Source organism: Zootermopsis nevadensis, unplaced genomic scaffold (genome assembly GCF_977971745.1).
Source record: "Zootermopsis nevadensis isolate Lab colony 2312 unplaced genomic scaffold, Znev_1.0 Znev_ptg000062l, whole genome shotgun sequence".
NCBI lineage: Eukaryota > Metazoa > Arthropoda > Insecta > Blattodea > Termopsidae > Zootermopsis > Zootermopsis nevadensis.
Window position 1 is genome coordinate 1 of NW_028259193.1, and position 27,796 is coordinate 27,796.

The 27,796-nt window shown below is 41.3% G+C and overlaps 2 protein-coding genes across 12 annotated transcripts; one reads left to right on the top strand and one right to left on the bottom strand.

Annotated features, from left to right (window-relative positions):
• Positions 1 to 146: 146 nt before the first annotated feature.
• LOC147871130 (pepsin A-2/A-3-like) lies at positions 147 to 1,393 on the bottom strand (the record flags this gene model as incomplete). Its single annotated transcript, XM_087341110.1, has 3 exons — positions 1,363 to 1,393; positions 893 to 1,017; positions 147 to 319 (listed from the first exon to the last, which is right to left on the bottom strand). Coding segments are annotated over exons 1-3 (329 nt in total), but the record flags the coding sequence as incomplete, so codon positions are not given.
• A 1,805-nt stretch (positions 1,394 to 3,198) lies between these two features.
• Positions 3,199 to 27,620, top strand: LOC110840454 (transformation/transcription domain-associated protein-like). Of its 11 annotated transcripts, none has more exons than XR_015532773.1 (9): positions 3,203 to 3,297; positions 4,771 to 4,980; positions 5,613 to 5,699; positions 6,196 to 6,310; positions 7,148 to 7,299; positions 7,772 to 7,869; positions 9,255 to 9,454; positions 12,407 to 12,486; positions 12,615 to 27,620. XR_015532773.1 is itself a non-coding variant. In XM_087341100.1 (9 exons), exons 5-9 carry the CDS (start codon positions 7,257 to 7,259, stop codon positions 9,303 to 9,305), a joined length of 402 nt encoding a protein of 133 aa, XP_087197226.1. In that variant the 5' UTR covers positions 3,203 to 3,297; positions 4,771 to 4,980; positions 5,613 to 5,699; positions 6,196 to 6,310; positions 7,148 to 7,256; the 3' UTR covers positions 9,306 to 27,620. The 11 variants fall into 11 exon arrangements, 8 of the variants coding, with proteins under 8 accessions (XP_087197221.1, XP_087197226.1, XP_087197227.1 ...); XR_015532774.1 differs by having other exon boundaries at positions 22,225 to 27,620; XR_015532775.1 differs by lacking the exons at positions 12,407 to 12,486; positions 12,615 to 27,620 and adding exons at positions 8,369 to 8,454; positions 8,725 to 8,908 and having other exon boundaries at positions 9,255 to 9,396.
• Positions 27,621 to 27,796: the final 176 nt, after the last annotated feature.

A 27,796-nucleotide genomic window follows, 5' to 3' on the forward strand; every position in this document is an offset into this window, starting at 1 on the left:
GGAAGTTGCGTGGGTCTGACGTGATGTGTGTGAGTTGTAGAGTTTGTAGTTGCAGTATTATGACGTGTGGAAGCAACAAGTACCTCCGAGTCTTAAAGAGTGCTCGGGTGACCGCACGCCCACAAGTTTGTGCAGAGGCTACTCACTTCTTGATATACAGCGAGAACGTAGGCTCCCGGATTAAGTTGTTGTTGGGGGTGGCCCGCGAGGGGCCTTGGGACCCTTCCTGGAAGGACAGACCCAAAATGCCGTCAACTGGTGCTTGGTAAAAACCGTTCGCTGGCACGAACGCGAAGTCAGGGATGCGGATTCCTCCCACCTGTAACGCATGGATTGCGACTTGTATGCGCCCTGTGAGCTGTGTGAAACAGCTGAACAGCGTACATGTTTAAAATGTGGGTTTCTTGTGTATTTTTGTTTCGCTTTACATGTGGTCTTTCTTTCTCTCGAAGGCTTGTGCTTGCAGAAAATGTTTCTAGAATTACGTTTTTCAATAATATTGTCATGTCACATTCTCTTCCATGGTAAATTGAAACATTTTTGTGAACTAAATATGTTGGAAATTTGTCTTTCTAGATTGTGACGCCTTGTAGTCTTGTACCTGGTGACCAAGGTGGAATGCTGAGGCAATGCATTTCTCCGAAACCTGTTGGATTAGACGGCGTCACAACTCAGAAGACCGCAGTCCACATTATGGCCGCAGCGAAAACTTCTCACCTGCGTGAAATAGCTTATGACACTGATTATGCAGAGGAGAGCAATTTATTTATTTTTTTCGCAAAAAATAAATTGTCGTTTTCACCAGTGAACACTTTACTTGCAATGCAAACATGTTAACAACTGGAGCCTGGGTTTTCTGAACTGAGTACGAGGGTTGATGATTCATACTCACTGTCAGCGTATCCTTGGCAACAGGACCGTACACTTTTATCTCGGCGTACGACAGGGAGATGTTTCCGTACTGCTTCTCCAGGTGGTACGTGTCTGACAGGTTCGCCCTGAAGACGTCGTGGTACTCTGCAGCACAAGAGAAACGCACGCGGATTAACGAGAAACTTGGGCCTGTCACCTAGAGAGAGTCCGACTCTGGAGTCCTCGTCAGTTCTACGCACATCCTCACAATTTATTTCCCGAGAAAAATCGTGGTTCGTGTTTACGTTGTTCGTAAGTTTGCTTAGTTATTCCGGTCTAAATCTGGCAAAGAAACTTAAAATAGACCACGACCTCTTTCTTGTCTCTCTCTCTCTAATTCCGAAAAATCTAATAATTCATTTCATTGTTACATGACTCTTGTCGTTGATACAGCGTCTTTGAAACCGAATGAGCATGTACACAATATTATCTGCCAGTGTGTGTATTTACTCTGAATGTCCCCGCCTAAATCTCCCTTCATTTTATCGCAAGTACAAACGTACAATATTCGTTTGGTATGATTATTAATTCAAAATGGACCCTTGTAAGTGCCACAGCGTTCCGGAAGGGTTTCGCTCGAGTTCCTGGGGTTGAGAGAGAGGGTGGAGGTTCCCAGGCATTGCTCACTCGCCCTTCTTCAAAACTCATTGTGTCTGTGTATTCAGTTCCCACCCGGAAGATACACATGTTCATCGCAAAGATCAGTAATATCTTAAGCATTTACTGAGGCAACAGATTTGTCCGTGACAGAATGGGGCGTCACCTGCCGCTGAGCTGCGAAGATTGTGTTCGAAGTTTCATCGATTTTGGCTACGTACTGCAGTAATACGGCGTCGACTTGCACATCTCGACGGACCCGTGTCCATCAGCACCCTGAACCCTTGGGGAGGAGTCCCTAGGTAGATCTGCCCCAGAAGTCCGATCTGAAATAAAAGTCGAAGAGTAAGAACAAATGAATTGCTGCTAAATTCTTGCAATGTGTTCACATTTCGGTGTTTGTTAATTTCTCATTTCTGGATAAATTTTGTAAAGGATAATTGAATTTGGTGATCAGTTTTTACAAATGTTGCTAGGAGGGGGTTCCTTGGACCTCAGTCGAGCGGAAAAATTATTTGTGGCCTGAGGGCAGAGAAAAGTTTGACCACCCCGATTCAGTCTCGCGACAGGATTCCGTGGCGGCCTCTTGAAGACACGGGAACACGCCTTAGGGCTACATGACAGACGAGGCCACTCAAAAGACAGTCGTCTTCTCAGGAAGGGCTCTGCCCCGTGGATGCTACGCGTTTTATCTACTTACTTTGGGAGCCATTATCACTTCCTCGGTGGTGCCATCTGCTGCTATAATCTGGTGTTTTTCGGCGCCCCGAAAAACTACTTGTTGTAAAGGAACCCTGTTTAGACAGAAAACAAGAACACAAGAGTCAGAAGCTGCGCGTTTTTGTATTGCTATGTCCCGGTTTTCCGTGCGTTCTTTTCCACTCCATTAGACTATGGCATACCCGAGAAACACCCCTCGCTTTCTTTCTGAGTAAATTTTTGTAGCGGCCGGATTGCTGTAATCGTAGATTTTAACACTTTGCATTCTGCTTCTGTTAAAAACCTTTTTCTGTTTGTGTGTTTTCATGGTAACATGTACTTTACGCTATTGAAAAGCCCAAATAGTTAACTTTAATGTTGAGAGACGGCGATCACGTTTATTTTTCTGATCTTATTCACCTGACAAACCCAGATCGAAAAAGCCAGTACTTCTAACGATATTTGTCGTGCGTAACATGCAAAGACTTCCCTGCCCTCTCTTTGTGGAAGACCGTACTAAGTACCGACTGTCGAATCGCAGACAAGCAGTCGCCCTGACGATGGAAATAGTCAGAATTGTTGGACGGTTTAAATGATGAGATTTCTAGATCAATTCGTGATGTTTCACAGGATTACCTCTTTATATACATAGATTGATCTAAGCAATAATGCTGTTGAACTTTATGCGGGTAGGGGGGGGACTTGCGCTATTTGAATATCACCTCGTGCTCTGATTTTACCCGCAGGTGTTCATGTAATATCTCACTGTGTTCAGGTAAATATGTGTCGAAGTCCGCTGGGACTACGAACGGCAGCAACTGTCGCTGTGATCGCACATAGCGGATAGGGCGTGCTGGCGGCATAGTCGCCAGATACCCTCACCGTATTTAGTTCGTTCTGCACGTGTGTCTGAATGGCCTAGTGCCTTTCTTAACACGTGTTAATTGCTTAATTTCCCCAGTTTAAATTCTAACAGTATTTTCATTTCTTCTAGAACTCACCTTACTACGTCGTGGCAGGATGTGGCAACCACGAAGAGGACGACGACGAGCAGTTGAACAGCAGACATCTTGGTGGTGTTGCTTCCAGGTGAGAATGAGGCACACAGCTCCTCCGCTAGCTTATATACCAGCCCTCTCACGATTGCCTGACACCATACGTCTCCTTAGAGGCAGGTGATACTTAATGGCGCGCTCGTGCCTTCTCGAAGTTGGCACCAGCTGGTTGGTGTGTCACATAATTTAAATTTGAATTTGTCTGAAACAGGCATAAGTTATTAACCATTTGGTGTAAGCAATGCAAAATGAATAATTGACAGTCTTGTTAGTTTTGTAGCGACATTAAGAGAAGGCAGGCTGGTATAGTAATGAGTCTTACGAAAATTAGTCAGGAAAGTGTGTAGGAATGTAGAGTGAAGTCCTGGTGTGATCTTCCTTGTGCGTGTAGCGATAGTGCCGCAAAATGTAGAAGATTGTTTGCCAGAATTTTGTGTGGGGTATTGGTTTGACTTATTTGGCTGGATTCTTTCTTTTCGACTCCGGTGCTTTGAACATGTGGTTAAAGATTGTTGACCTGGAAATGATATGATGTAGGTTTAGTGTTTGTGGACCACCTTTGCTGCTCCCTCATAAATATATTTTTGCATAACTCCCTCCTTCTCTCATCTTAGGCTCCCATATCCCCTACCACTTAAACCCTCTGTAATTTTTTTTAGAGGGCAGAAATCAGTTAGGTAAAGCATAGAATACCAAACCCGTTTCTGCCCTCCTTTTATTTCTACAACTTAATACTACTGTAAGAATCCGCTGGGTCTCGAACTGCCGACGTCGTCCTCCGCGGTCTCGTACGTTGCCTCTTCGGCTACGAGGCGTGTGGTAGATTGGGATTCTGGTTGGATTACTTATGTCGATGCAGTACGTAGTTTATTCGTTCGCTACTAGATTTCGTTGTGGCCAAGTTCGCAGACAGAGAGAGAAAAAGGAAGATAGCAGTTGGTAAGATTTGTTGCGTGAATCTAGTCTTTGGAGGTGTGGTATGACTGGAGTATGTAGGTTGTGTGTAGCGAGTTGTTAGTGTTTCGCCTTGGGAGATGTTTGCGTGCTACATTTATTTCAGTTCATAATGGCAAATATTCAGTCTCTTAAAATGCCATAATGCAAGAATCATTGCTGTAAGTTTCTGTGTGCGAACAGTGATATTGGTGGGCTGTTATTAGGTTACGGAATAAGAGACTGGAAATTATGGGGTGTTCTCATTTGTAGGTTGAGGTTATGTGTCGATGATTGTCGAGGAATGATTAAATGAACGCCACGAGGCATTGATAAGTGACATTTATATACTCAGAAGTGTTTATTATTTGCGGGTTTGGTGCCTTGTACAGTTACTCGAATAATTTCAATATGTTTACCTTTGAACGTGAATTAATGCTTGTTTAGCAATGCTGCATGTATGGTGTGCCCCGAGAACAAAAGTGCATATTCAATCAACTGCGTCATCAGAATGCTGTTTGGGTGGGGAAACTTGATAGTTAAAAGTGAATGCATTTTGTCTTTCTGGGAATAGCTGAGGAGAAGAAGCTTAATTGATCCTTGGGATTCAACTGAGGGGAAAGCTGTCTGTCACCTGACCAGCCTGCTGCTTGCCAGGAAATCAGTGGAGTATGTTCAGTACACTTGGCAGGCTCACTTCATATCGCAACAGAAACTTGGCTGTGATCACGAAGGGCACTCCTGTCTGCTACAGATTTATCTGTCTCAACTTGATGTGCACTGTGTAAGTACACGAGCAATATGATGTATTAGATGTGCTTGTCATGTGATAGAGTTAAGTCTGTCCAAGAATATGTGTCACTGTTCATCATTACAGTGCCATATTTAACTTGGTTGTTGTATTTCCTGGTGATCAGATTTTGAATATCACCATATTTGTGGAAAAAAGAAAGGCTTTAATGCTCAGCAAAACTAAAATATGTAGCAGTAACAAATCAGTGACAACCGAAGTTGCATGGGACTGATGTGATGTGTGTGTGGGAAGGAGATGTAGAGTTTTTAGTGACAGTATTATGAAGTGGTGTGGAATAATGTCAGCCCATACGGCTATTTTTTTAGGGGGGTGGTGGGGAAGAAGAGAAAGGTTGTAATATGAATCTGTAAGAGAGGGAGTTTAATTTTTGTCAGGTGGCTGGTTGTGTCACAGTCGTGACCCATATTTAAAGTGATAACTTGTGAATGGGTTTGTAGTGATCATGACAAAATTTGCCTTGTGAAAATGGAAGGTGCTTGTTCATTGGCTAAGATAGAAGTGTTATCTGTGTGGTGAAGTAAAACTGTGTGTTCTTAGAGGAGTGTGATGCATGTATGGAGGTATCTTGTTTTGTTGAATGTGAATGTATTTTCACTTTTTAGGAGTAGCGGAAATAGAGTGATCCTTCAGATTCTACTGAGCTGCATGCTGTGTGTCATCTGACCTGCGTACTGCTTGCCATAGAAGCAGTGAGTACAGATATGAAACTCCATTGTCAATAAATCACTTTACAAGTTACCAACTTGTTGGCGTAGTAAACAAAGAATAAGGACTAACATTTGTACCCTTTGGGGAAAGATTCCCCGTCATTAATGTCCGAAACTAGTGCATTAAGGACACCAACTTCATATAAAAAAAAATAATATCTGGATGAATATTCGGAATATGTACCAAGTTGGAAGAGGAATACTTCTTCTGTCAAGCAACGGTAATGCTCTGACAGAGGCTGACCGCATGTTGGATGTTTGATCTTACGTGTCTAATCCCCGGTAAGTCTATGAACAGCATTCACCCCCCACCCCCATTTCAGATTAAATATTTGAATAAGCAGGAGGCACCCATTAGAAAAATAAGTTGGCATGAGATTGTGCCATTTCAGACGACTTTGCCTCCAATGTCTGTGAAAGTGGCCCCTTGAGATTCTAGATTTCTTGTGTATCTTACACCTTTCCTGGTATATTACAGGAGGAGTGCACCAACACTAGACAGACTGACATCCGAGAGAAGACCGCTTGTGTCCCCGATGGTTGGCCGTCCTGTTGCTGAGTGCATACATGGAGAAGAGGACTGAATGCAGCATGTAAATTTTGTGTGCCTCTGGAGAGGTGGTGCAGTTTTCTGTTATTTAACCCATTGACAGGGGCTTGCTCTGTTGTGGTAATTGTGTTGCAAGTGTGATAGCAACTTAGATATGAATCATGTGAACGTGTAAGGTGTGGATGTCTAGTTATGTGTGTGGGGTGTTCTACGGAGTGTAGTAAAATAGTAGAAATGTCGGCCGCAATCACATTGCGTTGATAAGAGTCTGCTTCATAGTGTGGTGGCCAACACATCTTGGAATGAGAGAGAGTTTGTCCTGTGTGAAAGGCTGTAAGTTGCAGGTGCTCTTGGCTTTGGCCGCAGCTTGTCACCAAAGATGTGATTCCTCTTCCTGGAAAGAATGTGTTATTTCCTTTTATCTGCTTCATCCCATTTCACATTCTCAGTTCAAGCTAATGCCACAGGAATATCTTCAAAACGTCAGTCATTGTGAATCTGTTCGGAAGCAGATGGGGGGGCTCTGCAGTTTCACTCGTTTAGGAAGTGCGGTGATGAAGATCTCTGGCATAGCTATACCGGACAGTCTTGATAATAGTGGGTGTCCGTTCTCTGGCCCAGGAGGGCTTTAAAAGTGTGCTGACCACGCATTACTTAGTTTGTATTTTCTTCATGTAAATCTGTAAAGAGATGTCAAAGCGGGAGGTAACGGGAATACTTAGTGATCATCACCGAGAGGGAGTTTCCAAACAGTCGTTAACGGGAGATGCGCAATAGCAGTTGTCCTATGATCGAAAAGTGTGACTTGCCAGTTACTGTAACTAAAACATTTGACTTCCCTTACTCGTTATAACTTGAAACTGTTGCTTGTGTTTTCCAGGTCGTGGAGACAGCATCTAGTGCTCTGAAGTCGAGCACGGCGGATCCGTTCTACCGTCGTCAGTGCTGGGAAATAATTTGCTGTTTCTTGGTGGCATCCCTGAATTTTAATGATGATGAGAATAGAGTGCAGCAGCTGTTCTCCTGTCCAAGGTATATAAGAGCAGTTGGAGGCAGAAGAATATTGTCAAACTAACCTCATTCTTGATATTAAAAAAGTGTACAAAATAAAAGATGATTTTCCAGCCTGATGGTACTAACATGACATAACAGATTGTTAATCACTGGCTTTTCTTCGCAGAATTGTAAGCGAGTCCCAAGGCAGTCTATGAGGCACTGTTATAGATTTTTCTCTGAGCACCCAGAACTCATTATTTACTGGTACAGTGAGCCCGTTAGAGGCTGTATCACAATTAGTTTGGGTTTAGTATCCTGCCAGTACCAGGAGGCTTCTACAAGTAATGTATTTCTTTGTCATATCATAAACCCAGATTTCCCATTTGCTCTGTGCCACTTACATCAGTTGCTGATTTAGGAAGCAGCTACTGCATTGGCCACTGTTGTGACCATTGAACATTAGGATGTGAGTGTAATTATCTGTACTCATTGTGATTCGCTGTTGCAGTTCTGATGATCCACATGTGGAGATCTCCGCAGTCCATGGGATTCCGTACAGATTGCAGGACAAGCAAGCCAGAGCCACTCACCAGATGGCAGTCACAGGTAAGTTCATCCATTTGAGTAAATTGTTTAATAAACTTCTTTTCTGAATTACAATGCCATTATTGAAAGAAGAAGACCTTTTTTCCTGAAAGGTAGCAAATGGTTTTAATGAAATGAAGAACTTGTCTATTTCTTCTATTGACACTACAAAGAAACAATGAAGAACGTGATTTTTCTTTGCCAGTTTAAGGAACCACATTTTGAGGCTGACCTCCACATAGTTCTATAATTGAGAATGCATGGAGTTTACCTCCATGCTCCCACTGCCTCATGGCATTGCGCTTAGTCACAAGGATAACTTCAGCTGATATAGCGAACCATTAAATGTTTAAAAATCATAATCGGTGTTGGTTTTCTGTAAGTCCAAGTGGTGTTAGAACCCAAAGACCACTGTGAGAACCTGAAATCTCTCTTAAAACCACATTTAGTATGTGAACTTGTTGAAAGCGTCTGCTTCATATCTGGAAAAGCCAGTAAGGCCTGTTGTGTATGTTGGTAGGAGTGTTTGTTGCTGCAGCCATGAAAGAGTTACGACGGTGTTCCTTGTGTGTCACTACACAATGGTGGCGATATCACAGGAAGCTGGTGAGTTCAGTTTTATAAATTTAGATTGTTCAACATTGAAACAATTTATATTACTGATGGTGAAGTTTCCACCTTTGCTTCCAGAAGGCATTATAAAGTGGCATTACTGATGGTGATATGGAAAATAAATCTAATTGATACGGCTACCTCTTGCCCCTTGTCGGTTGAATTCACCTTAGTAGTAGAAGTGCTACAGATGTTGGCTGTGTTGTAGTGGCTTGCCATTTCTTAATCTTTCATTTACGTCCTTTCTTCATGACATCAAAACAGGCGAACCTGAAGAGCATGGACCCTTCTGGTGTTTATAGACTCCCTCGCTGTCATAACGGGGCATGAGGAGAGGGAGCCGTGTAAGCCGGGACACCTCGGCTCCAAACAGACGGCAAGCGAACTGTTCGTAAAATATCCACTGAATCAGTGGCAAGGGAAGTTGCGTGGGTCTGACGTGATGTGTGTGAGTTGTAGAGTTTGTAGTTGCAGTATTATGACGTGTGGAATAATGGCCCACTTGGCGAATGTTTTAAATTTGCTGGGGGGGAGGAAAAAAAGGCTCCAGTATGAATCTGTAAGCGAGGGAGTTCAGAATTTGTCAGGTCGCTGGTTGTGACCCGTATTTAAAGTTAACTTGTGAATGGGTTTGTAATGAACTTGACAGAATTTGTCTTCTGAAAATGGAAGGTGCTTGTTCATTGGCTAAGGTAGGAGTGTTAACTGCTTGGTGAAGTAAAACTGTGTGTTCTTAGAAGAGTGTGATGTCTTGATTTCTTGAATGTGAATGTATTTTCTCTTTCTGGGAGTAGCAGATTACGAGAAACAGAATGATCCTTCAGATTGTACTGAGCACCACGTGACCTGCGTACTGCTAGCCAGAGAAGCGTTGAAGTACGTGCGGCAACAGTTGGCAGACCGACTTGATGTCAGAAGATTAAACCTGCTGGGACAAAGAAGGAACCTCGTATCCGCAAGAAACTGATATCAGTCTGAACCAGGCATTCGTTGTGTGAGTACATGAGCATTAGAATGTATTTGATGCGGTTGTCATGTGAGAGAGATGAGTCTGTCCAATTTTATTAGGTACTTTAGATGTTGTGAACTTAAATGTGAGATTTGATATGTTGAAAGACCTATGTGCGGTGAGAGATTGGCATAATTGCAGTATCTGTGGTATGCTAGAGGCATTCATGATTCTCTAGTGAATATATTGTTCATAGGACATCAAAATTGGAGGTTAGGTGTAGCTTGTAGACGAGGGTGGTGACTATTTGTGATAAGGTTTTGTTACACGTGAGATGTGTGCAGTGCTGAGGAGCCTTTAATGTGGTCTGTTTACTAATTAATAAGTGAGCATTTGCCAGTGTAAGTAATTTAGTTTTGTGCACAGTGAGCGGAGCTGCCGGGATATTTTCTGTGTTTGTGCTTAATTTTAGAGTTTGCTGTGTTGAGCAAGGGGATCGGTTACAAAACTTGTAAGTTTGGGGTGTGGTGTTCGATATGAATTTGGATTTGCTTGCAAAAATGGAGATGACTGTCAGAGGTTCCATTTATTTGACACTTACCATATGTTGAGAGTTGTCAGGTGTCAGTCTCATGGACATGTGATGAGGCTCAGTATTACTTCTGGTATATTCCGTGGTTGTTGGTGGGGTAAGGGGATTTGCATTAGGATCGAGGAGTGGTGTGGTTGGTTGGAACCAAGTATAGAAAGGCAGTGCCACTTATGTGGGTCACAATGTACCAGTGGTGGTGTTCGTCAGGATTGTTATTTTATGTCTGTAAAATGGTTGTGAAGAGTTCTTGGCTTAGGAAAGACTAATTTGTTAGTGTTGTCAGTCAGAGTGTTCCTTAGGAAGAATGTAGAGATTGTGTTTTTGTGTGTGTGAGAGAGAGACAGGCTGAAGTTATTGACCATTTAGTTTGGTTAAAGATTGTTGACCTGGAAATGAAATGATATATGATGTCTGTTTGGTGTTCGTTGACCACCTTGGCTGCTCCCTCATAAATATATTTTTACATAACCCCTCCTTCCTCTTATCTTGGGCTCCCATATCGCACCCACGAAAACCCTCAGTTATTTTTTAGAGGGCAGAAATCAGGAAGGAAATGCATACAATACGAAACCCGTGTCTCCCCTCCATTCATTTCTAGAACTTATTACTACTGTAAGAATCCGTGCTGAAATGGAAGGGAGGGGACTTTAAGTGGTACAGCTCTTTTGCAGGATGTTTGTTAAAATATTAGATGTTCGAGCCGTCTGTGAGTGAAGATTCCTTTGCGTATGATTCTTGGAGGTAAAACGTAGCTTTGTTTGTTGCACGTTTTATTGATCTTGTTATTGGGTAGTCAATCAACATACGATTATGATGTTGAAGGGGTCCCGGGATCTTAATAAACATTGTGACCACAATCAGAAATTCTCGTGTAGACATGCTGGCAATTCCGTAATCAGCGTGCACTAAAACTCATCTCGTAAAACTGTTTATTGACGTAATGTCAGATACAAAATATTGTTTTGTAGAATTGCTTTCTTTATTTTGTTGTGTTTCTACTTGTTACATTGAGAGTGCTGCTGCTGGTGTCATGGAGAGATGTTTCCTCAAAGTAAGAAATTTTTGGTGGCTCCTTTACTTAGTGGGGAATCCCCACGTCCATATTACAGAATGTCTAAGTATTTGCGACCGGGTAGGTGGCCCCAGCACCCTGCCAGTTTCTTTAGCACTTACAGTCATCCTTCCATCATGTTATGTGAATTGGGTGTGGAGCGAGAGAGAGAAGGCAGGCAGTTGTCTTCTGGCAAACTGCTGCTTCTGTAATTGCTGGAAATGTGACCATACGAGTAACCAAGACTTTGAATAAAAATCTGCCCCAAGATGTGGGCGTAGGTGTGCGGATTGTTTTAAAAAGGGTAGCAGAAAAATTGAACGTAGTTTAGCGTAATGAATGGCGCGTTGCTTTGGTTAACAAGGAAATGATCATTTGTTTACCGTAACTGAAACAAATTATTTACGAACACACAGTCACGAAGGTCATATTGAACGGCTTTTTGCGTTTGCTTTACTTCATCGTTTTGTCGTCTGATTTGACTTCGTTTGTCCCCACCATTTTCCTACGTGATACGACCATAATTCGTTGCGTTGGATACGTTACTGGGCGGGGGAAAAGGGTCCCTTTGTAATTTATGAAAGTGACATTTGACAACTTGCCGAAGTGTAGCCTAGAACGTTTGTACATTGGCCGACAGAATTCGTGTATTTCTACATTGATTTGAGGTCTTGTTCGTCCTCGTAATCGTTAAAAAACAACTCGGCTCAATTTGAATACTAAGCAAAGTGTTAAAACTAGCTACTACGTGTTTGTCCAGGAAGGCACAGATGTTTTGTAGTTGGTAGTATAGCCAGTATGATCTGAGTTTTTATCCATTTTTGTTGTCTGGATTTGGAAACAGTTATTATTGAAATATGATATTGTGTAATATTACCAGTTAGGATTTCAGTGAGACAGATTAGATGTTTGGAAGAAGAAGATGACAATAATGATGACAGTAATTGCAGTAAACTTGTCTTCGCGATGTGTGTGTTACTTTTTTTTCAGAATTGTCACCTTTACTCAGAACACCTGATGTGATCTGGATATGCCATTCAGGTCGCTGTGGTGTGACAGCAGATAGGTTGCGGTGTTTAAATATCAGTGTTGTAATGCAGTTTGGAATAAGCAGGGTTCCTAATGACGTAGGATGTGGAAAGAGGCAACTCCATTCTGAATGAATCTGGTTACATGTGGAATGTCACGGCCATAGCACTTTGGAATTTCCTGGAAACTCGGCTATGCTGTCAGAGGAATTTATCTTCATCCAAGATTGTTTCCTTCCACACAAAAGACTGAGCTACGCCGCAGTTTAAAATATAAGGTGACATTTTCATTGATCTGTCTTTTACACGAACATTTGTCATTTCAGAGTTGGTGACCATGAAATAATGACTTTTTGTACAGACTGGATGCAGCGGCTTGTTATCGTTTAGGTTCAGCTGTAACAAGGTAAATGTTAGGTGGAAGGAATATGTTGTTTGTGGCAATTCTTACTAATATAGAATATCACAATTTCTTATCTTAAATAAGAATTATTAAGAAATCTGTCAAACTGCCCTCCACTCTTTCCATTTTAGTTTTGATTAGATCGATCATTGCTGGTGGACGTCGTGGTCTCTTACAATTGAACAAAGTTTGAGGTAAGGGATTCCTATTTATTATTATTGTTCATCACATTTAATGTTTTCATCTGCATTTTTGAACTCGTGTACGAGAATTAGACTTGTCTTCTTTTTAACACAATTTCAATTAACATTAGATTGACTTGTGTGTGTTCACGGCAACATTGATAATAAAAGAATATTCCAGTAGGCAATTAACTTTTTACAATTTTAAAGGAATTAAACGTGTTTCGTGGCCCAGAATCTTAATAAAAATATGTCGATGCTAAGAAGTGGGGTACATATTCTGAATAATAATTCTAACACTTTACAATTCCTGATACATCGACATTATTAAAGCGTTTTAGGGAACTCTGAAGAATTTTTATTTCGGATTTAGAAGCCTAATTATCGACGAATCTCCCTACATCAGCAGATTAAATCCAGGGAATGTTTGCTGTTATTGAGTGCAAAGTATTTATGGGTGCAAAACGTGGTCTTTCACTTTGAGGGAGGAACATAGACTGAGGGGCTCTGAGAACAGAGTGTTGAAGAAGATGTTTGGACCCAAAACGGGAGTGGGACAGATAAGAGAGAAAAATACTTGACGAGCAACTCACCCGATGTTGTTAGGGTGAGTTGAGTGTTTACAAGGCCTGAAGGGAGGAGACCTCGGCGTAGGTGGCAGGATAACATTAAGATGGATCTTAGGGAGACTCGATGTAGCGAATTGGCTTTCCGAACACGATAATGAATCATCTGGTTCAGTAAAGGAAGTGGGATGTTCTTTGACAAGCCGAGAACCATAGAATATCTTGCTCATTGCAGGTTGAGAGTAGCGTGATGTAGGCCCGATCTGCGCATGCGTTAGAACGACTTTGAGATTTTGTGACTGTTCCCAACTGTAATTCTCGCGTTCATTTGATAAATTTAAATGACGTATTGTGCTCTTGGTTTATATAAACGTGTAACTTAGGCAGGAAAGTCCTTAATCATGTAAGCTCTTACGCACTTTTACTTCTACAGAGAGAGAAGAACTCGAAAATTTTATGCTTATGAAAAGGCGTAACCTTCTTTTTCCAAAATTTGTTTGTTAACTGCCCGGTTCTGCAACAAAGGTCGCATAATTTGTGTGGCATGTTTTTGTAAACCTTGACAAAGATGGCTTACTACATCGGCGAGCGGGAGGTCATTGCCCCGATCAGCTGGTAATGCCGCATGGGTTAGTAAATGACGTCATAGCCTCGCGTCACACCCAGGACAGAACAGGACTCTGAAGCCACGGATAGAGCGAGCGATACAATCCCATGTCAGCAGATGCGAGTCGAGAGACCGACGGAAACAAGGCAATGAGAATAAAGCCTCAGTGGGAGACCCGGAAGGGGCGAGGGAGCCATCTCAAGCGTGCGCCGTGGATCATAAAGCATCAAGGATTGGACTGCGAGACGCGGGATCAACATTTCTAGATCAACGATCACGCAGGTTATGAATTGGCCGTGACGTCGAATGAGACTCGAGTCCATGCCTAACGATTCGCTAAGCTAATTAAGAATCCCTGAGACAACCCATCAAAACCCCGAAATATCCCACCAGCTACGTCACTCTCCGGGAGTGGACGCAGTGTGCGACCAGCCACGTCGTAGCGGACGCCGCGATGTACGCGACAGACATTAAGGAGGCTAATAAGTCCTTTGAAAGTGCGACAAAGTTCAAATACTTGGGAAAAACAATAACGATTCAAAATGATGCTCACGAGGAAGTTAGGAGGAGATTAAATTCCGGAAATGCTCGCTACTTCTCAGTTCAAAATATTTTGTCTTCCCGTCTGATTTCTAAGAACCTGAAAATTAAAGTATACAAAATACTAATTTTGCCTGTTGTGTGGTATGGGTGCGAAACATGGTTAATTTCGTTGACATTACTGTGTTGAATATTTCGGGCACAAACCTGGGTCCACATTTTCGCCTTCCGCTGTTATGTTATGGCAGTGAGCGTCAGTGTGGACCCGGCTTTAAGAGGCCGAGAAGTGAAAATGAAACTTAAAGATAAAAAGAAGAAGAAGAAGGCAGAGCTAAGACTCGAGAACAAGTGTCCATATCCAGAAAATCATTCCGTACCGAGCATATTTTATTAGCCACGTGATCTAATTAGAGGTTTGTGGCGACTATTACCGATTGGGTACAAGAATGTTTTGTGGGGTGGAGTTATTTTATCACGTGCTCGTGGCTGATTTTCTAAAGACATGCGTAATTTAGTATTTAAGAAGAGCCGGTTATTTCGACAGGCTTCTGTACGCTGTCAGAATTTTCGTTCACTGTTTAACGTTCAAATGCGGCAGGCAAACTTTTTAAATTTTGGGACTTTACTGAGTTACGATGCAACTGACCATGAATGCAGAATGCAACGTGCGTGTTATTTCAACAATTTTAGCGTTCGTGAATTTCTTGTCACAGTGAACTTACTAAAACTGCAGCTGTGGTAGCTTGCTTGGTGACACACGCTATGCGACTCCACCCCCATTTAAAAGAAGGTTGAGCTGAAACAGGGTGTTTCATGTTAATTGTCGTTGAAATAAAATTTACTGTGCGTTAGATGTATAACACACCTCTTTCGATCTTTACTTTTTATGTATGAGGGGATGGTTATTCATGTAATAAATGTTTCGAACCCCCTCTGAGCTTAAGATTATGGCAGAGCAGATCTCTATCTATCTACCTGTCCGAAAGTCCATCCACCTGTCTTTATTATCCAGAGTTTCCGCATAAAACACAGTAACTAAGTACAACAGCAGAGCATACAGGCTTGGATTCAAACCAGTAACCTGCCGAGTACGAACCCCATTCCACAGCGCCCAGTTCCCAAGCCGCGCGTCGATGCCTGTTCGTTGCTTGGTTCTCAGCGTCAATAACAAATATAATGCTCCATGCGCTGTGATCTAATAGGGCAAACCACGGAAGTCAAGAATACTTTTCCAGAAGTCAGATTTCTTGAATAGCCCAGCGACTATTACATTGTCAAGAAGCATTCTGTTCTATAGTTTGTTTCGCAGTCAAATCTAGAGCTCATAACGTGACGAGAACAGTCCTAATGTATTTGAATACATTTATACAAAGACTGAATAATGGCTACAGATTTTCATGAAGCTAAACCTACGATGGCTCAATTTTGTGGGCCCTCAGATTTTAATTGGGAAACTTGGATGTTTCCAAGTTAATGTATGTTCAATAATTCTCTTGTGTTTGGATTATTTACGACGCGAAACTTGGTCAGTGGCATTTATGCAGTGTCACAAACGCCTACATTTTGCGTTTTGGGCGAATGCTTTGTGTTGAAAAGCTTGAAACATTGGGTACTTGGCTAGTAACAGCGGAGGGATACAGAGTGACATAGCGTGGGAACCGCGGCGCGCCATTTGCTTGTCTGGTCTCTAACGTCACTTACCCCAGGTTAAAATTTATATAATTTTATGTGTGTCGAACTTTAAAACCCAAATAATAGGCGTACTAAATATATTTAGTGACGTCTGCACTTATTATTTTGATCATTAAATGCCGTCCGTTTGTTAGATTTAGCTTGAACCGTCACAGGATGTCAGGTGGGGTGACATCTTACGGGCGAAATCGCTCTTCATTTTTTTAATCGCGTAGCATCAGAGAGCCATTAGCCTTCGTAAGGGTGAGACGTGAGCCTGCCTGCAGTCTATCTTGGCCTACATCGTACGAATCTGGTATTGTAGAATAAGCAACTAGTGTTCATAAGTTGTATTAAATAGTTTACGTGAAATTAATTGTGATTTCGTATTAATAGAGACAAATTAAATGTTCTCGGAAACGTCCAAAAGCTACTTCACTTTTCTTTGTATAGTTGGATAAAAAGTAGTTCGTGGTGTGTGCAAATCAGGTCGTGTGAAACAATGAAGAAGTGTTCACTAAAAACGTCGTAACAGTTTCGTGATTTGAAATAACTTCGACTTTGATTTCACGTTGCTCGGTCAAGAATTGCAAAATCATTATTCACGATATTCATTCCAACATGGAAAATTACGTGCGAAGTTGGTAGCCATTATGGCGTCTTTTTGCGATGCAGAAATATTAAATATTCAAGTCATTCAGAAATGAAGAACTTTTCCAAAATATTAAATTTGTTTGCCGACTTTTGAGCACGTACACAAAATTACTGCTGACCAGTGGCTTTGTAATCCGCGTAGCCTATAGGAACTGTACCGAGTACACATTAATATGAATAATTAATTAGTTGCAAAAGTGGTAGACATTTTGATTTTTCCGACATGAATATTCAAGCTGATCTGAATTATATTACATATTTATAATGAATGAGTTTTGCAAAGTTTCTAGAAGTTTCTCTTCAAAATTCTGGCGAACGTTTGGGAATCAAATTAATTGTTGATTGTCATTCTTATAATTTAGTCTAAAAATTCAGTGGTCCCATTGTAAAGTTATTGTCATATTTTTATGCAAATAATTTGAAATGCACTTACTTAAATAATTATTGTGATAATATTATGTCAGTTCGGTTTCATATAATTTGATGAGTACATTTCCGTCAAATAGGGTTACGATGCACTCAGATGTCATTGCTAATATTAAATAGTTTTGTTTTCATATTTATAATCAGCTATTTACATGTGACATTACCGTAAAATGACCTCGCTCGGCTCACTGCTTGTTGCATCCGGAAGGCTCTCGGATAGATTCCAGAGCTGGTACAGAAGGTTTCGTGTTTTTATCCAGTTTCTCAGCGCATAACTAGTCACTGTGTCTTATATTATACTTTATTTTCGAAGCTGCATAAGGATGTGAGCACTAATGTGCCAAAGTTAAGTCGTGGGCACTATTTTGGGATGTTTCAGATTTGGGATGCGTGCAATAGAATGACGGACAATTGTCTTCCTGTGATTAAATGAAAAAGCTAATTGCTTGTGAAATTCATTTCTTAGGATGTCTGCACCATTCCATTCCTTAAAATTACGTTGCATTTTATCTTTACGTCGACACGTTAAATGATTTGTTACATCTTTGCAGCTTTTCCTGTACTCTCGCGTAAAATATTCCCATTATCCATAGAGTCAGGAATTCTTCCACTATTTCATCTTCCAGGATAGGAAACCATGAACACTTTTCATCTCCTCGTAAACTCCCGTCGTTTGTTCTACTTAGGCTACGAAGTCTAAACTGCAGTGCGTTTAAAAAGTTCGGTTCATTGCATTCAGGATTTGTACAAAACTTGAAACATGTTCTCCTGCACCAACAAATTATTCCCCATTATAGCCAAGGTTCTTGGATTGTGACTGAGTAAGAGCAGTAACTGTCAAATCCGCTGACGTCACGTAAATTAAACATTGATATAAAGTTATTTGATGGCAGACTCCACACACGAATCGTACAAATTATCATTCTTTCTGCATGACTAACTCACTAATAAACCTAATAATTCTTTCCTTCTGTGTGCATGGCCGGCGAACACTAACTTTTCATGATTTGTACGTTCTCGTGTGCCCCTGCCATCCGTTGCTTCTTTGAATGTAGACAAATTTTAAATTTCGTTTCGTGAAAGAGCTTAAGAATGAACTTCAGTCGAAATCACGACAGTAAATAAATGGGACCAAAGGCGTCCCCACTCACAAATTCAAGGAATATTATAAAGAGTAGTATGATAATATTAAAAATGTCGCTAAATATGTTACGTGTGATGGGTAGTTGGACAGAACCTTCTATTTAATGTGTTTTGTTCTGAAGTTTCGGTCAGGATTACCACAGTGAAGTTTGCAAATGTTGAACACAGCTTCCATATCAGGTGTTATGTTATCCTGACATTTCAATAAGAGCTCTTAATTAATTTACATCTCGACGCTGAGGCTCTCTGTCCCTGTTCCAACTTCTCGATTCTCTTCCACGTCTTCATACATTACAACGTTTTCGGGAAATTCACTGCCACAAAAGAACACGGAAGTTAATTCTCGTCACCAGAAAAACCGAAATTCTACTCCTAGTCCGAACCATTTAACTTAAATTCGGATCTTAACTCCGTTTTAATAATATTCTCCTCCACTCCGAGGCCCCTTAGCTCGTGTCACGTGTTTCCGTGTCAAAGTTTTCTGCTAGGTTTCAAATTCCTTGGGCGTGGCCTTCTTGATGTAATCACAGGAAAGAATAAAATAAATGAAACTCCTTCAACTGATACATCGTTGTTATATCATCATGCTTCGAGTCGAGAATAATTTCAGTTATTGTAGAGTATGAACTTATGTAGGCGTTGCCTTAGTTTTCTAATTTGTTCTGTGCTAGAAAAGATGATTCCATGGACCCGGAATCAAAACTTTAAATAATTCATTTTGACCAAACATCGGACGGCCGTCTTCGCTATGTGAAACTGAATAAAATCACGAAACCAAGCAAAGAGGAGGTTTTTGATCAGAGGAGCTTATGAATGCAACCAGTGGTGGACGGAGCACGGAAAACCAAAACTGTTTTGTTATTGTTAAATTGAGATTTGCAGACATCAGCAACAAATCTTTTTAAAATTGGTTGTCTGTCCATTGAAGAGCCTCCCCCCCCCCACAGCTTATATTTTATACGCAACGTGTTATGTATGCTGTCTAAATGCCCAGCCAATCGTAACCATATTGATTTGTTTATGGCTGTGATGTTCTCACACTAAAAGGCCATGTTACACGATCATATAACTTGCCGAATTCGATGGCGCACGCATTCATCGCGAACTAACAGACATGTCGAAATTTCGTAGTTATATCGCGCGGTGTATTACAGGCAGGCAGGCTCTGGTCATTGCGGTAAGATTTTCGATAAACCAGGAAATATAAGAGAATATTTGCTCGTCAGGGATTTCGAAGTGTTTAGTGTTCAGTAAAGATTGGCTCAGAGTTTCGAAAGAGTGTAAAGTCTGTGTGTGAGTGAAGCGGCCCTCTGAGTATTTGTGGTTGTGTTGTGTTGTGTTGTGCCAGCGAGAGACTTCGAACCAGGGACCATGGCAAGAGGAGCAACGCGCAAACAGTAAAGTTAAGAGAAAAAACCAGTGTCGGCCGAACCCCTAGTGGACGAGGACCCATCCGCTGGAGGATGGGCTGGGTGCTCGCGGCAGATCTTGTACGCCATAGCATCGGCACGGTCTTATCAGAGCGGCCAGGCCCCAGGTTGCCAACGATAACCACGTCGGTCCGTGCCAGGCAACTTGTATTTGACGCGGCGCCCGCCACGACTGAGGGCATGTTAGGTTAAGGTCAAGTTGGCAACCCTGTGCACTTTATACTTTTTTTATAGTTTGTAAGTGTCCTCCCTGCCCTCCCCGATAGGTGCCCAAGTTAGGTCGCGTGCACTTAGCTTTTGTGTCCATGGCAATGGACGTTCAGTTAGGAGGGTTTGATATTTCTGTGTGTTTTTTTTTATCACAGGGTGCACAACTTGACAGGTTCGGTCGGCACGACCAATGAAATCAATGCGAGAAGGAGAGACAGACAAAAAGAACTTTTGCATTCTCTTCCTGTGAACAAATCGCATTGCAAGGAAAAAGATTCAGTAAAGCCAAAATACGTATTTTGGTTCTTCAGTCTTTCGCTTCAGTGCTGAAAGATTTGTCTGAATCTGTAAGGTTATTTATTGTCAGGAATTCTGAAGAGAAATATTATGTTTTGTTGTGTGTTTTATTCTGTGAACTGAATTACAGGTTATTCGACGTTAGAGAAAGACATCGATTGTGTTTTTTCTTAAGAAAGCGTAATTCAGCGTTATCGAACGCAGGTCAGTTACACGAACATTTTGCGTTTCGTTTGTCCGCGAGAATCGCGGAATTGGCGCCGGAGTTAGGATTTTGCACGACGAAAACTTCGCCGACGTAATAACGCGCTTTGGTTTGAACAAATTAGGAGTTTCGTGTGTTGTTCCGGGCCGCGAATCCGTGTCGCTGTTATTTTTTTCAGGAAGGCGAACTCCTTGCACGGGCGTAAAGGTAAGTGACAGAATAAAGGTGGGTGAGAGGTTCGACGTTGTTTGGTCCTCGTTTCCGACGTTTCGTTCTTCGATTCAGTGAACCGTCATTCCAGCGCGACAAATCTGAATTTCGTGTTCTCGTTTCATTTCCGATCTTATTGCGACGTCGTAAAAGCTCGATAAATTTTAGTCCGCGTTTTCGTTCGCCGAAGTGGATGGCCTGCAGTCGTGTCGCTTCGAAGTTGCGCTTGTCAAAACGGACAACTGCAATGAGCAATCATAAATGGCTACTGAACTCTGCGCATGCGCACAGCAGAAGAGATGAGTCACGGAGTCAACGAACAGCACAGGTAAGTTTTCTGAGTTCGTGTTCTTACTTCCAATGTATGATTGTTGTGCCGTTCTTACAGAAGTCGTTTTGTTTGTTTGTTTGTTTGTTTGTTACAGGTCCCGCTCATTTCCTGTGCCTCAACAAAGAACGATGCACGCCCGAAATTGGTTTTAGGTTTTACTTTGACGGAAATCCGTCCATTTTGGTCACACTGTTTCGTCTGTGTGCGGTTATGATTCGTGATTTGCCCAAGTTAATTGTCCTTTAAACGTTTCAATGTTATTTCGCGTCGCCTATTGACACGTGTTCGTCTGTCTTATTTTCTCCAGGTTGTGAGGATTTGAATAGGAGAGTCGACTTATGCACATAAGTGACGTGGAAATTATAATGGAAATGTCCGGGCAGTATTTTACGAAGTTGTGATTCATCGATTTTGATTAACATGGTTCGGGTAATTTGGACAATTACTCGCGGACGGATACGATGAGACTAATGGGTGGTCTTTAAAAAACACAGACAAGGGGGATTGTTTTGGTTTCTTAATTGTGACACTCTGTGGCACTTATAAAAGTGTCAATTATTTGCTTTCATGAATGTACAGAATTGAAAAATTTGACAGGGTGACCAAAAATGCTCGGAATGATGAAAGAACGTTTTGATATTTTGGCCAAGCAACGGAAGTGTGATGATACAAACTTCTGTTAAACCTCTGTTGTGTGACCACTGAGTTGTATTCGTGAATCTGGTAATTTAGAAATTATGGGGATGCATCGTTCCTTGGCCAAACAGGATGAACCTGATAATTTTAAATAATTTCCTGGTCACCAAGCCCTCGTTTACAGCTTCAAATGCATTCAGTATTTAGCTTTTCAAGAAGTTCCCTCTTACAAATCCTGCCATTTCAGTCTGAACCTGTAACCTAGCAACCTTAAATTTATTTTCATGTTAGCGATGTCACGTGTTGAATGTTAACCGAAGAGATTTTCTGAATCTTTCCGAAATTATTCACGTGTATGTAGTAATAGCAGTGCCTGGATCCAGTTTCTGAAATTTAATGTCTGAAATATTCATTCTTATAATAATTTCTCTAACTATACATGAGTCACTTAACTCGACTTTTATCACTAACATTTGCCTTAACGTCACGTATAAGAATTGTGGAATGGAGGGCTTAATGTTCATCAAAAGGTTTCAGGTAACTCGTGTCATCACTAGCTCAAGTTGAATTTTGACATTCTGTGAAAATGATGTACGTAAATCTGTGATTTATCGGAAGGTACTACGCTTGCAGGTACCTGGAGCAACTAACAAAAACCAGGACAGCTCATCCGCAGTCCAATTCTTGAGCACAGGACGTCCAGAACACAGAGCAGAGCGGCTACGCCTTCAACAATTCATCATCACGAAGTTTTGTTGTTAACTTGATGCATGTTTTTGGATATTTCCTGGGGATTGAGACGAGCTGCATCCAGTGAGTTTTTCTAGTGTTACAGGATAATGTAAGCAGAGCCAGCGTCTGAAATGTTGTTTTTTTCAACAAAAATATATTTGTTTCGAAAGTGCAATTAGCCTCTTTACCGTCCAGTAAAATGTTAATTTTAACTTTGTCCAGTTAACACAATTTATTCCAGCAGTATCAATACAAATCACATTAAAATTACGCAATTTATAATATTTCTCTTTAGAGTAAATTAAATGTAAAAATACCTTCACGGCGACTACCAAAAACACGTAAATAAAACCGAGCGCCTTACTCCAGACTCCTCCCAGTTCCACAAGAGGCGCCACCATCACCTCGTTTTCATCTCGTGCTACCAAGGTCTCCTACGTCGCACTCGCATAGCAAATTGTGATGAGCATTGACTATTATATTAGGAGCAAACCTTCGTGTGTTTTTAAACATAATTCTCGTGTGTTCTAATTGTGGTGCAATGTATTCAGTACAGCTGTTTCTCTGTCGTTCAATATCCTAGAAACAAAGCGAGCTCCTGAAACGCTGAGCGATGGATGAACACAAATCTTAGTACTTAGTACATCGTATTTGATTCTGTGTAAATGTTGTTTTGAAATTGATGTTGCTAAAACTTCTGTCACTATTTACGAGATAAATTGTTAGTATTAACTGAAATTATGAATTGTAAAATGGTATAAAAGATACTGGACTGAGAGCTGTGTTTTAAGTCCACCTGACGTCATATTTTCAGGGGCTTAAAATGTCGCCTTTGATACATTTCATTGCCTCATCTTTATCAATTCCTCGTGGCGTCTGTTTCGATTCTGTCTCTGAGAGTTTGTTTCTGTTTTGTGCGGTCGAAATTGGAACTCCATTACGACAACGGAATCATCCAAATTCGAAAGAGTTCAGAGAAAGTTTCGTGCTTTGTGCCACGGTAATTACGAATGCATTTTAGTTACAGTAAATATCTCAGGCGGCGTCTTGATGACTTCCCTTTTCAATTCGTTTAAGAACAAAATTAGCTTTTTCCGTGTTTGATTTTGCTTTTGTCCTGACCTCTGTACATTTACGGTTAGTCTCAATTTCAAGGTCAGAGGCGTACTGCGTGTTTTTGTGCAGTAATTAAAGTTAAGATTCATCCGCGAAAGACTTGCTCGTGTTGTGTTGGTGGACGTGTATTCGCGTTACTAGACTTCTATGTTACTTTTATTAGATTCGATGTAAAACAGGGCAATTGATAGTACGAATTAAAATAAATGTATGCTTATAAAAAATCCGGACAATTTGTGACCGAATGTCAAAGTATCATAACAATTATGCACTGTCGTCTTCGTTACTTCAATGCAACACGAATATTCAAAATAATAACTTGTAAAATTTACTGCGATGTAACTTAATGAAGCTTCTACAAAGTACAGTCAAATAATTAAATAAATTTAGAGCGTGATGGAGCACGTACACACAGACGTAGTGTTCCGTGCTCCGTGACCGGAGAAACCTAAATGGAGAACAGCCCGTTAAATCGGAAAATGTTGTGGGAGATTTGTCGCCAGTTACGAGAAAAGCTTTGACCTTGGTAGTGCGCGCAGATCATAAGGAAAATGTTTTCTCAGCTAGAATACGTTCTCACGGCGGGGAGTACGAAGACGCCCGTCTTCTGCGTTGTAGCGCCGCGAAGTCTGGTAGGAGGTCCCTCCTGCCTCCATCATCACGTCGTCTTATCGCCCTGACGATGGAGGCATCAAGCAGCGTCGGTTTGAAGCCACAGATTTACAACCCTCAGACTTCTACAGAGGTCAGAACTGCCGAGGTCAAATCTTTCGCCGTGAGTCAGGAATAATATGCATAGCAGATCGTTACAGATTGCACCGTCCTTTAATTACGAGTCGTAGTTCGTAAGTTTTTCTACGCACTTATTAAGTAGCTGAGCGTTGCCACGTTCAGCGCTGATTAGATCGCTATAGCCCTTATGTCCGGATCCCCTGTTTTCAGTGCACGTGCATCGTGTCTCAAGGTCCCCTCCCCGTCCTCCCCTGCGCCTCATCGTGGGAAATTGCAGGTGTCCGGAGTCTTTTTCTGTAACTTGTTTGTCAACTTGTTTTTCACCTGAAAATAAATAACTAAAGCCTCAGCTGAGGCGATCTTTAATTAAACCCCGTGAACCCAGCAAAAGAGTCTCATAAATCCCTTCATCGAACCCAAACCCACCTTGGCAACAATCTACAAAGAAGAAGGGAACGGTTTCACAACCTCTTCAAATGCCGTGCTTTCAGTTAACAGATGTGTTTATTTATTCACGGTATTTTTAGGTATTTTAATGAATAAGCACAAAATATTACCACAAAATACACAAAATTGAATTTCGTTAAGGCACATACAGAGTAACAGGAAAATGATACAGCTCTAATCAAAGGGGGAACTCAATTCATGTTTCCGAGATAAAATCAAATACAGAATCAGCTTAACAGATCGTAAGCCGGGCCTGAAAGAAGACTTCACGTCTTATAACTGCCTCGAACCTGGACAATACCTCACCAGAATGCGCCACTAACCAGGACGTGGTTAACATAACACATCATTTATTCCGGCCCGAGTCCATTGTGTTACAAGACAGAACAGTTTCATTTCTTCGAGGACACCAGCAGAATCTAAAGTTCTCACGGCGGTAAGAACGAAATTTCTTTCGTTCTGGATTGACTACTGATCGGCGCTGCAACCAAGGACACAGTCGTCATCCTCCACCTTTCCTTCCTCAAGCGCAGAAAAATCAATAACGTCCCGAAGTTCCTCGTCCGCCAGATGGCAGGAGAATGTTGATGTAGACCATGCACGCAGCTAGTTTCAGCTCGCAGACACAGATAGCGCGCGTGTCAACACTTCCACTTCCTGTTCGTACAGCGGATGTAATGACGACGTATATTAATTTGCACGTGTTTAACTATAAGCATAATTCACTATGGCGTGTAATTAGCAAATGGTCATTTTTGGTCCAACAACACAAAGTTTATTCGCGGGAAATCTGTTGTCTCGTCTCAGTAAATAAAGAAATTAATTAATGCCAGACGGCATGACAAAATATCCAAAAGACAGTCGCCTTCCTTTGAATTTTAAGTTAATATTCTTTAACGATGCCATTTTATAATGACTCAACTTTTCGGTTCATAATTAATATATGATATAATGATTACCAGCCCATGAATATTGGTCATCTGGAGAGAACTTTTGACTGTGAAAGAGGCTTAGAGCCTGCCACTTCAAAACCATCGTCAGTACGGGCTTCTACTGCACATTTTTCACATAACCGGAAATCTTCTAGAACTATCTAAACAAAAGACGGGAGTCTAACGAAGGTTTATTGCGATTACATTCCAAATTCTTTTGCACTAAAAGGGCTATAAGCTGTGTCTATTTCTTGTTCCTACTTTTTAATTTCTGTTTTGCATGGATCAGAGTCCTTCATCGGAATCCGATAGCAACTTACTCACTCAAGAAATCCACCGCCTTTCATTGAATCCAAAGGTTCATCACCGCCTTCACAAGATTATCCTTATTCAAATTCAACCCACTCTCTAACATTTAACTTCATTACAATCCATTTTAATATTATCCTTCAACTTACTCTTATGTTTCATGGTAAATTTAAAGTGACATAGAAGATGCTGTAGAATTTACTTTTTCTTACAATCTCTGATTGGTTAATTAGGTTAATGGACCTATAATAACTTCACCTAGATTCTAGGTTGTCCCCAGACATTGTGGCAAAGGGAAGGAAACCCCCGTCCTGCCAAGAATTGAAGCCCGAACGCCCAGTTCGTAGCTAGTAGCCTGAAAGAGGCCCCAATCCGGATTGACGGAGGCGTTACTTATATACTTTGTATATCATCTTGGAAATTCAGCGGACGCCGACTTCCTTATGAGCTCGGCGTAAACCGTAGTCAGAAATGTGGGGCGTAAGCGATGCCTTTTCTATTTGTGTAACTTTTCTTTTGAATTCGAATCGTTTCATTGGAAAACAGAGACAGATAACGGCGAACGAATAAAATGTACGGAGAAGAAACAGGGAAGGAGAATAGGAAAAGATGGAGCTGAAACAAGAGGGAACACAATAATAATTGTGATCTTACCTCTCGTTCCATGTGTGGATTTTCCACGGATCTGCGTTCTGACATTCGACAACCGAAACCTCCCAATAGCCGCGATGTACCCGACAGACATTAAGGTGGCTCATAAATCCTTTGAAAGTGTGACAGATTTCAAATACTTGGGAAAAACAAAAACGATTCAAAATGATGCTCACGAGGAAGTTAGGAGGAGATTAAATTCCGGAAATGCTCGCTACTTCTCAGTTCAAAATATTTTGTCTTCCCGTCTGATTTCTAAGAACCTGAAGATTAAAGTATACAAAATACTAATTTTGCCTGTTGTGTGGTATGGGTGCGAAACATGGTCAATTTCGTTGACATTACTGTGTTGAATATTTCGGGCACAAACCTGGGTCCACATTTTCGCCTTCCGCTGTTATGTTATGGCAGTGAGCGTCAGTGTGGACCCGGCTTTAAGAGGCCGAGAAGTGAAAATGAAACTTAAAGATAAAAAGAAGAAGACAAATCTAAATAAGTAGGAGACTCGAGAACAAGTGTCCATATCCAGAAAATCATTCCGTACCGAGCATATTTTATTAGCCACGTGATCTAATTAGAGGTTTGTAGAGACTATTACCGATTGGGTACAAGAATACTTTGTGGGGTGGAGTTATTTTATCACGTGCTCGAGGCTGATTTTCAAAAGACATGCGTAATTTAGAATTTAAAAAGAGCCGGTTATGACGACAGGCTTCTGTACGCTGTCAGAATTTTCGTTCACTGTTTAACGTTCAAATGCGGCAGGCAAACTTTTTAAATTTTGGGCCTTTACTGAGTTACGATGCAACTGACCATGAATGCAGAATGCAACGTGCGTGTTATTTCAACAATTTTAGCGTTCGTGAATTTCTTGTCACAGTGAACTTACTAAAACTGCAGCTGTGGTAGCTTGCTTGGTGACACACGCTATGCGACTCCACCCCCATTTAAAAGAAGGTTGAGCTGAAACAGGGTGTTTCATGTTAATTGTCGTTGAAATAAAATTTACTGTGCGTTAGATGTATAACACACCTCTTTCGATCTTTACTTTTTATGTATGAGGGGATGGTTATTCATGTAATAAATGTTTCGAACCCCCTCTGAGCTTAAGATTATGGCAGAGCAGATCTCTATCTATCTACCTGTCCGAAAGTCCATCCACCTGTCTTTATTATCCAGAGTTTCCGCATAAAACACAGTAACTAAGTACAACAGCAGAGCATACAGGCTTGGATTCAAACCAGTAACCTGCCGAGTACGAACCCCATTCCACAGCGCCCAGTTCC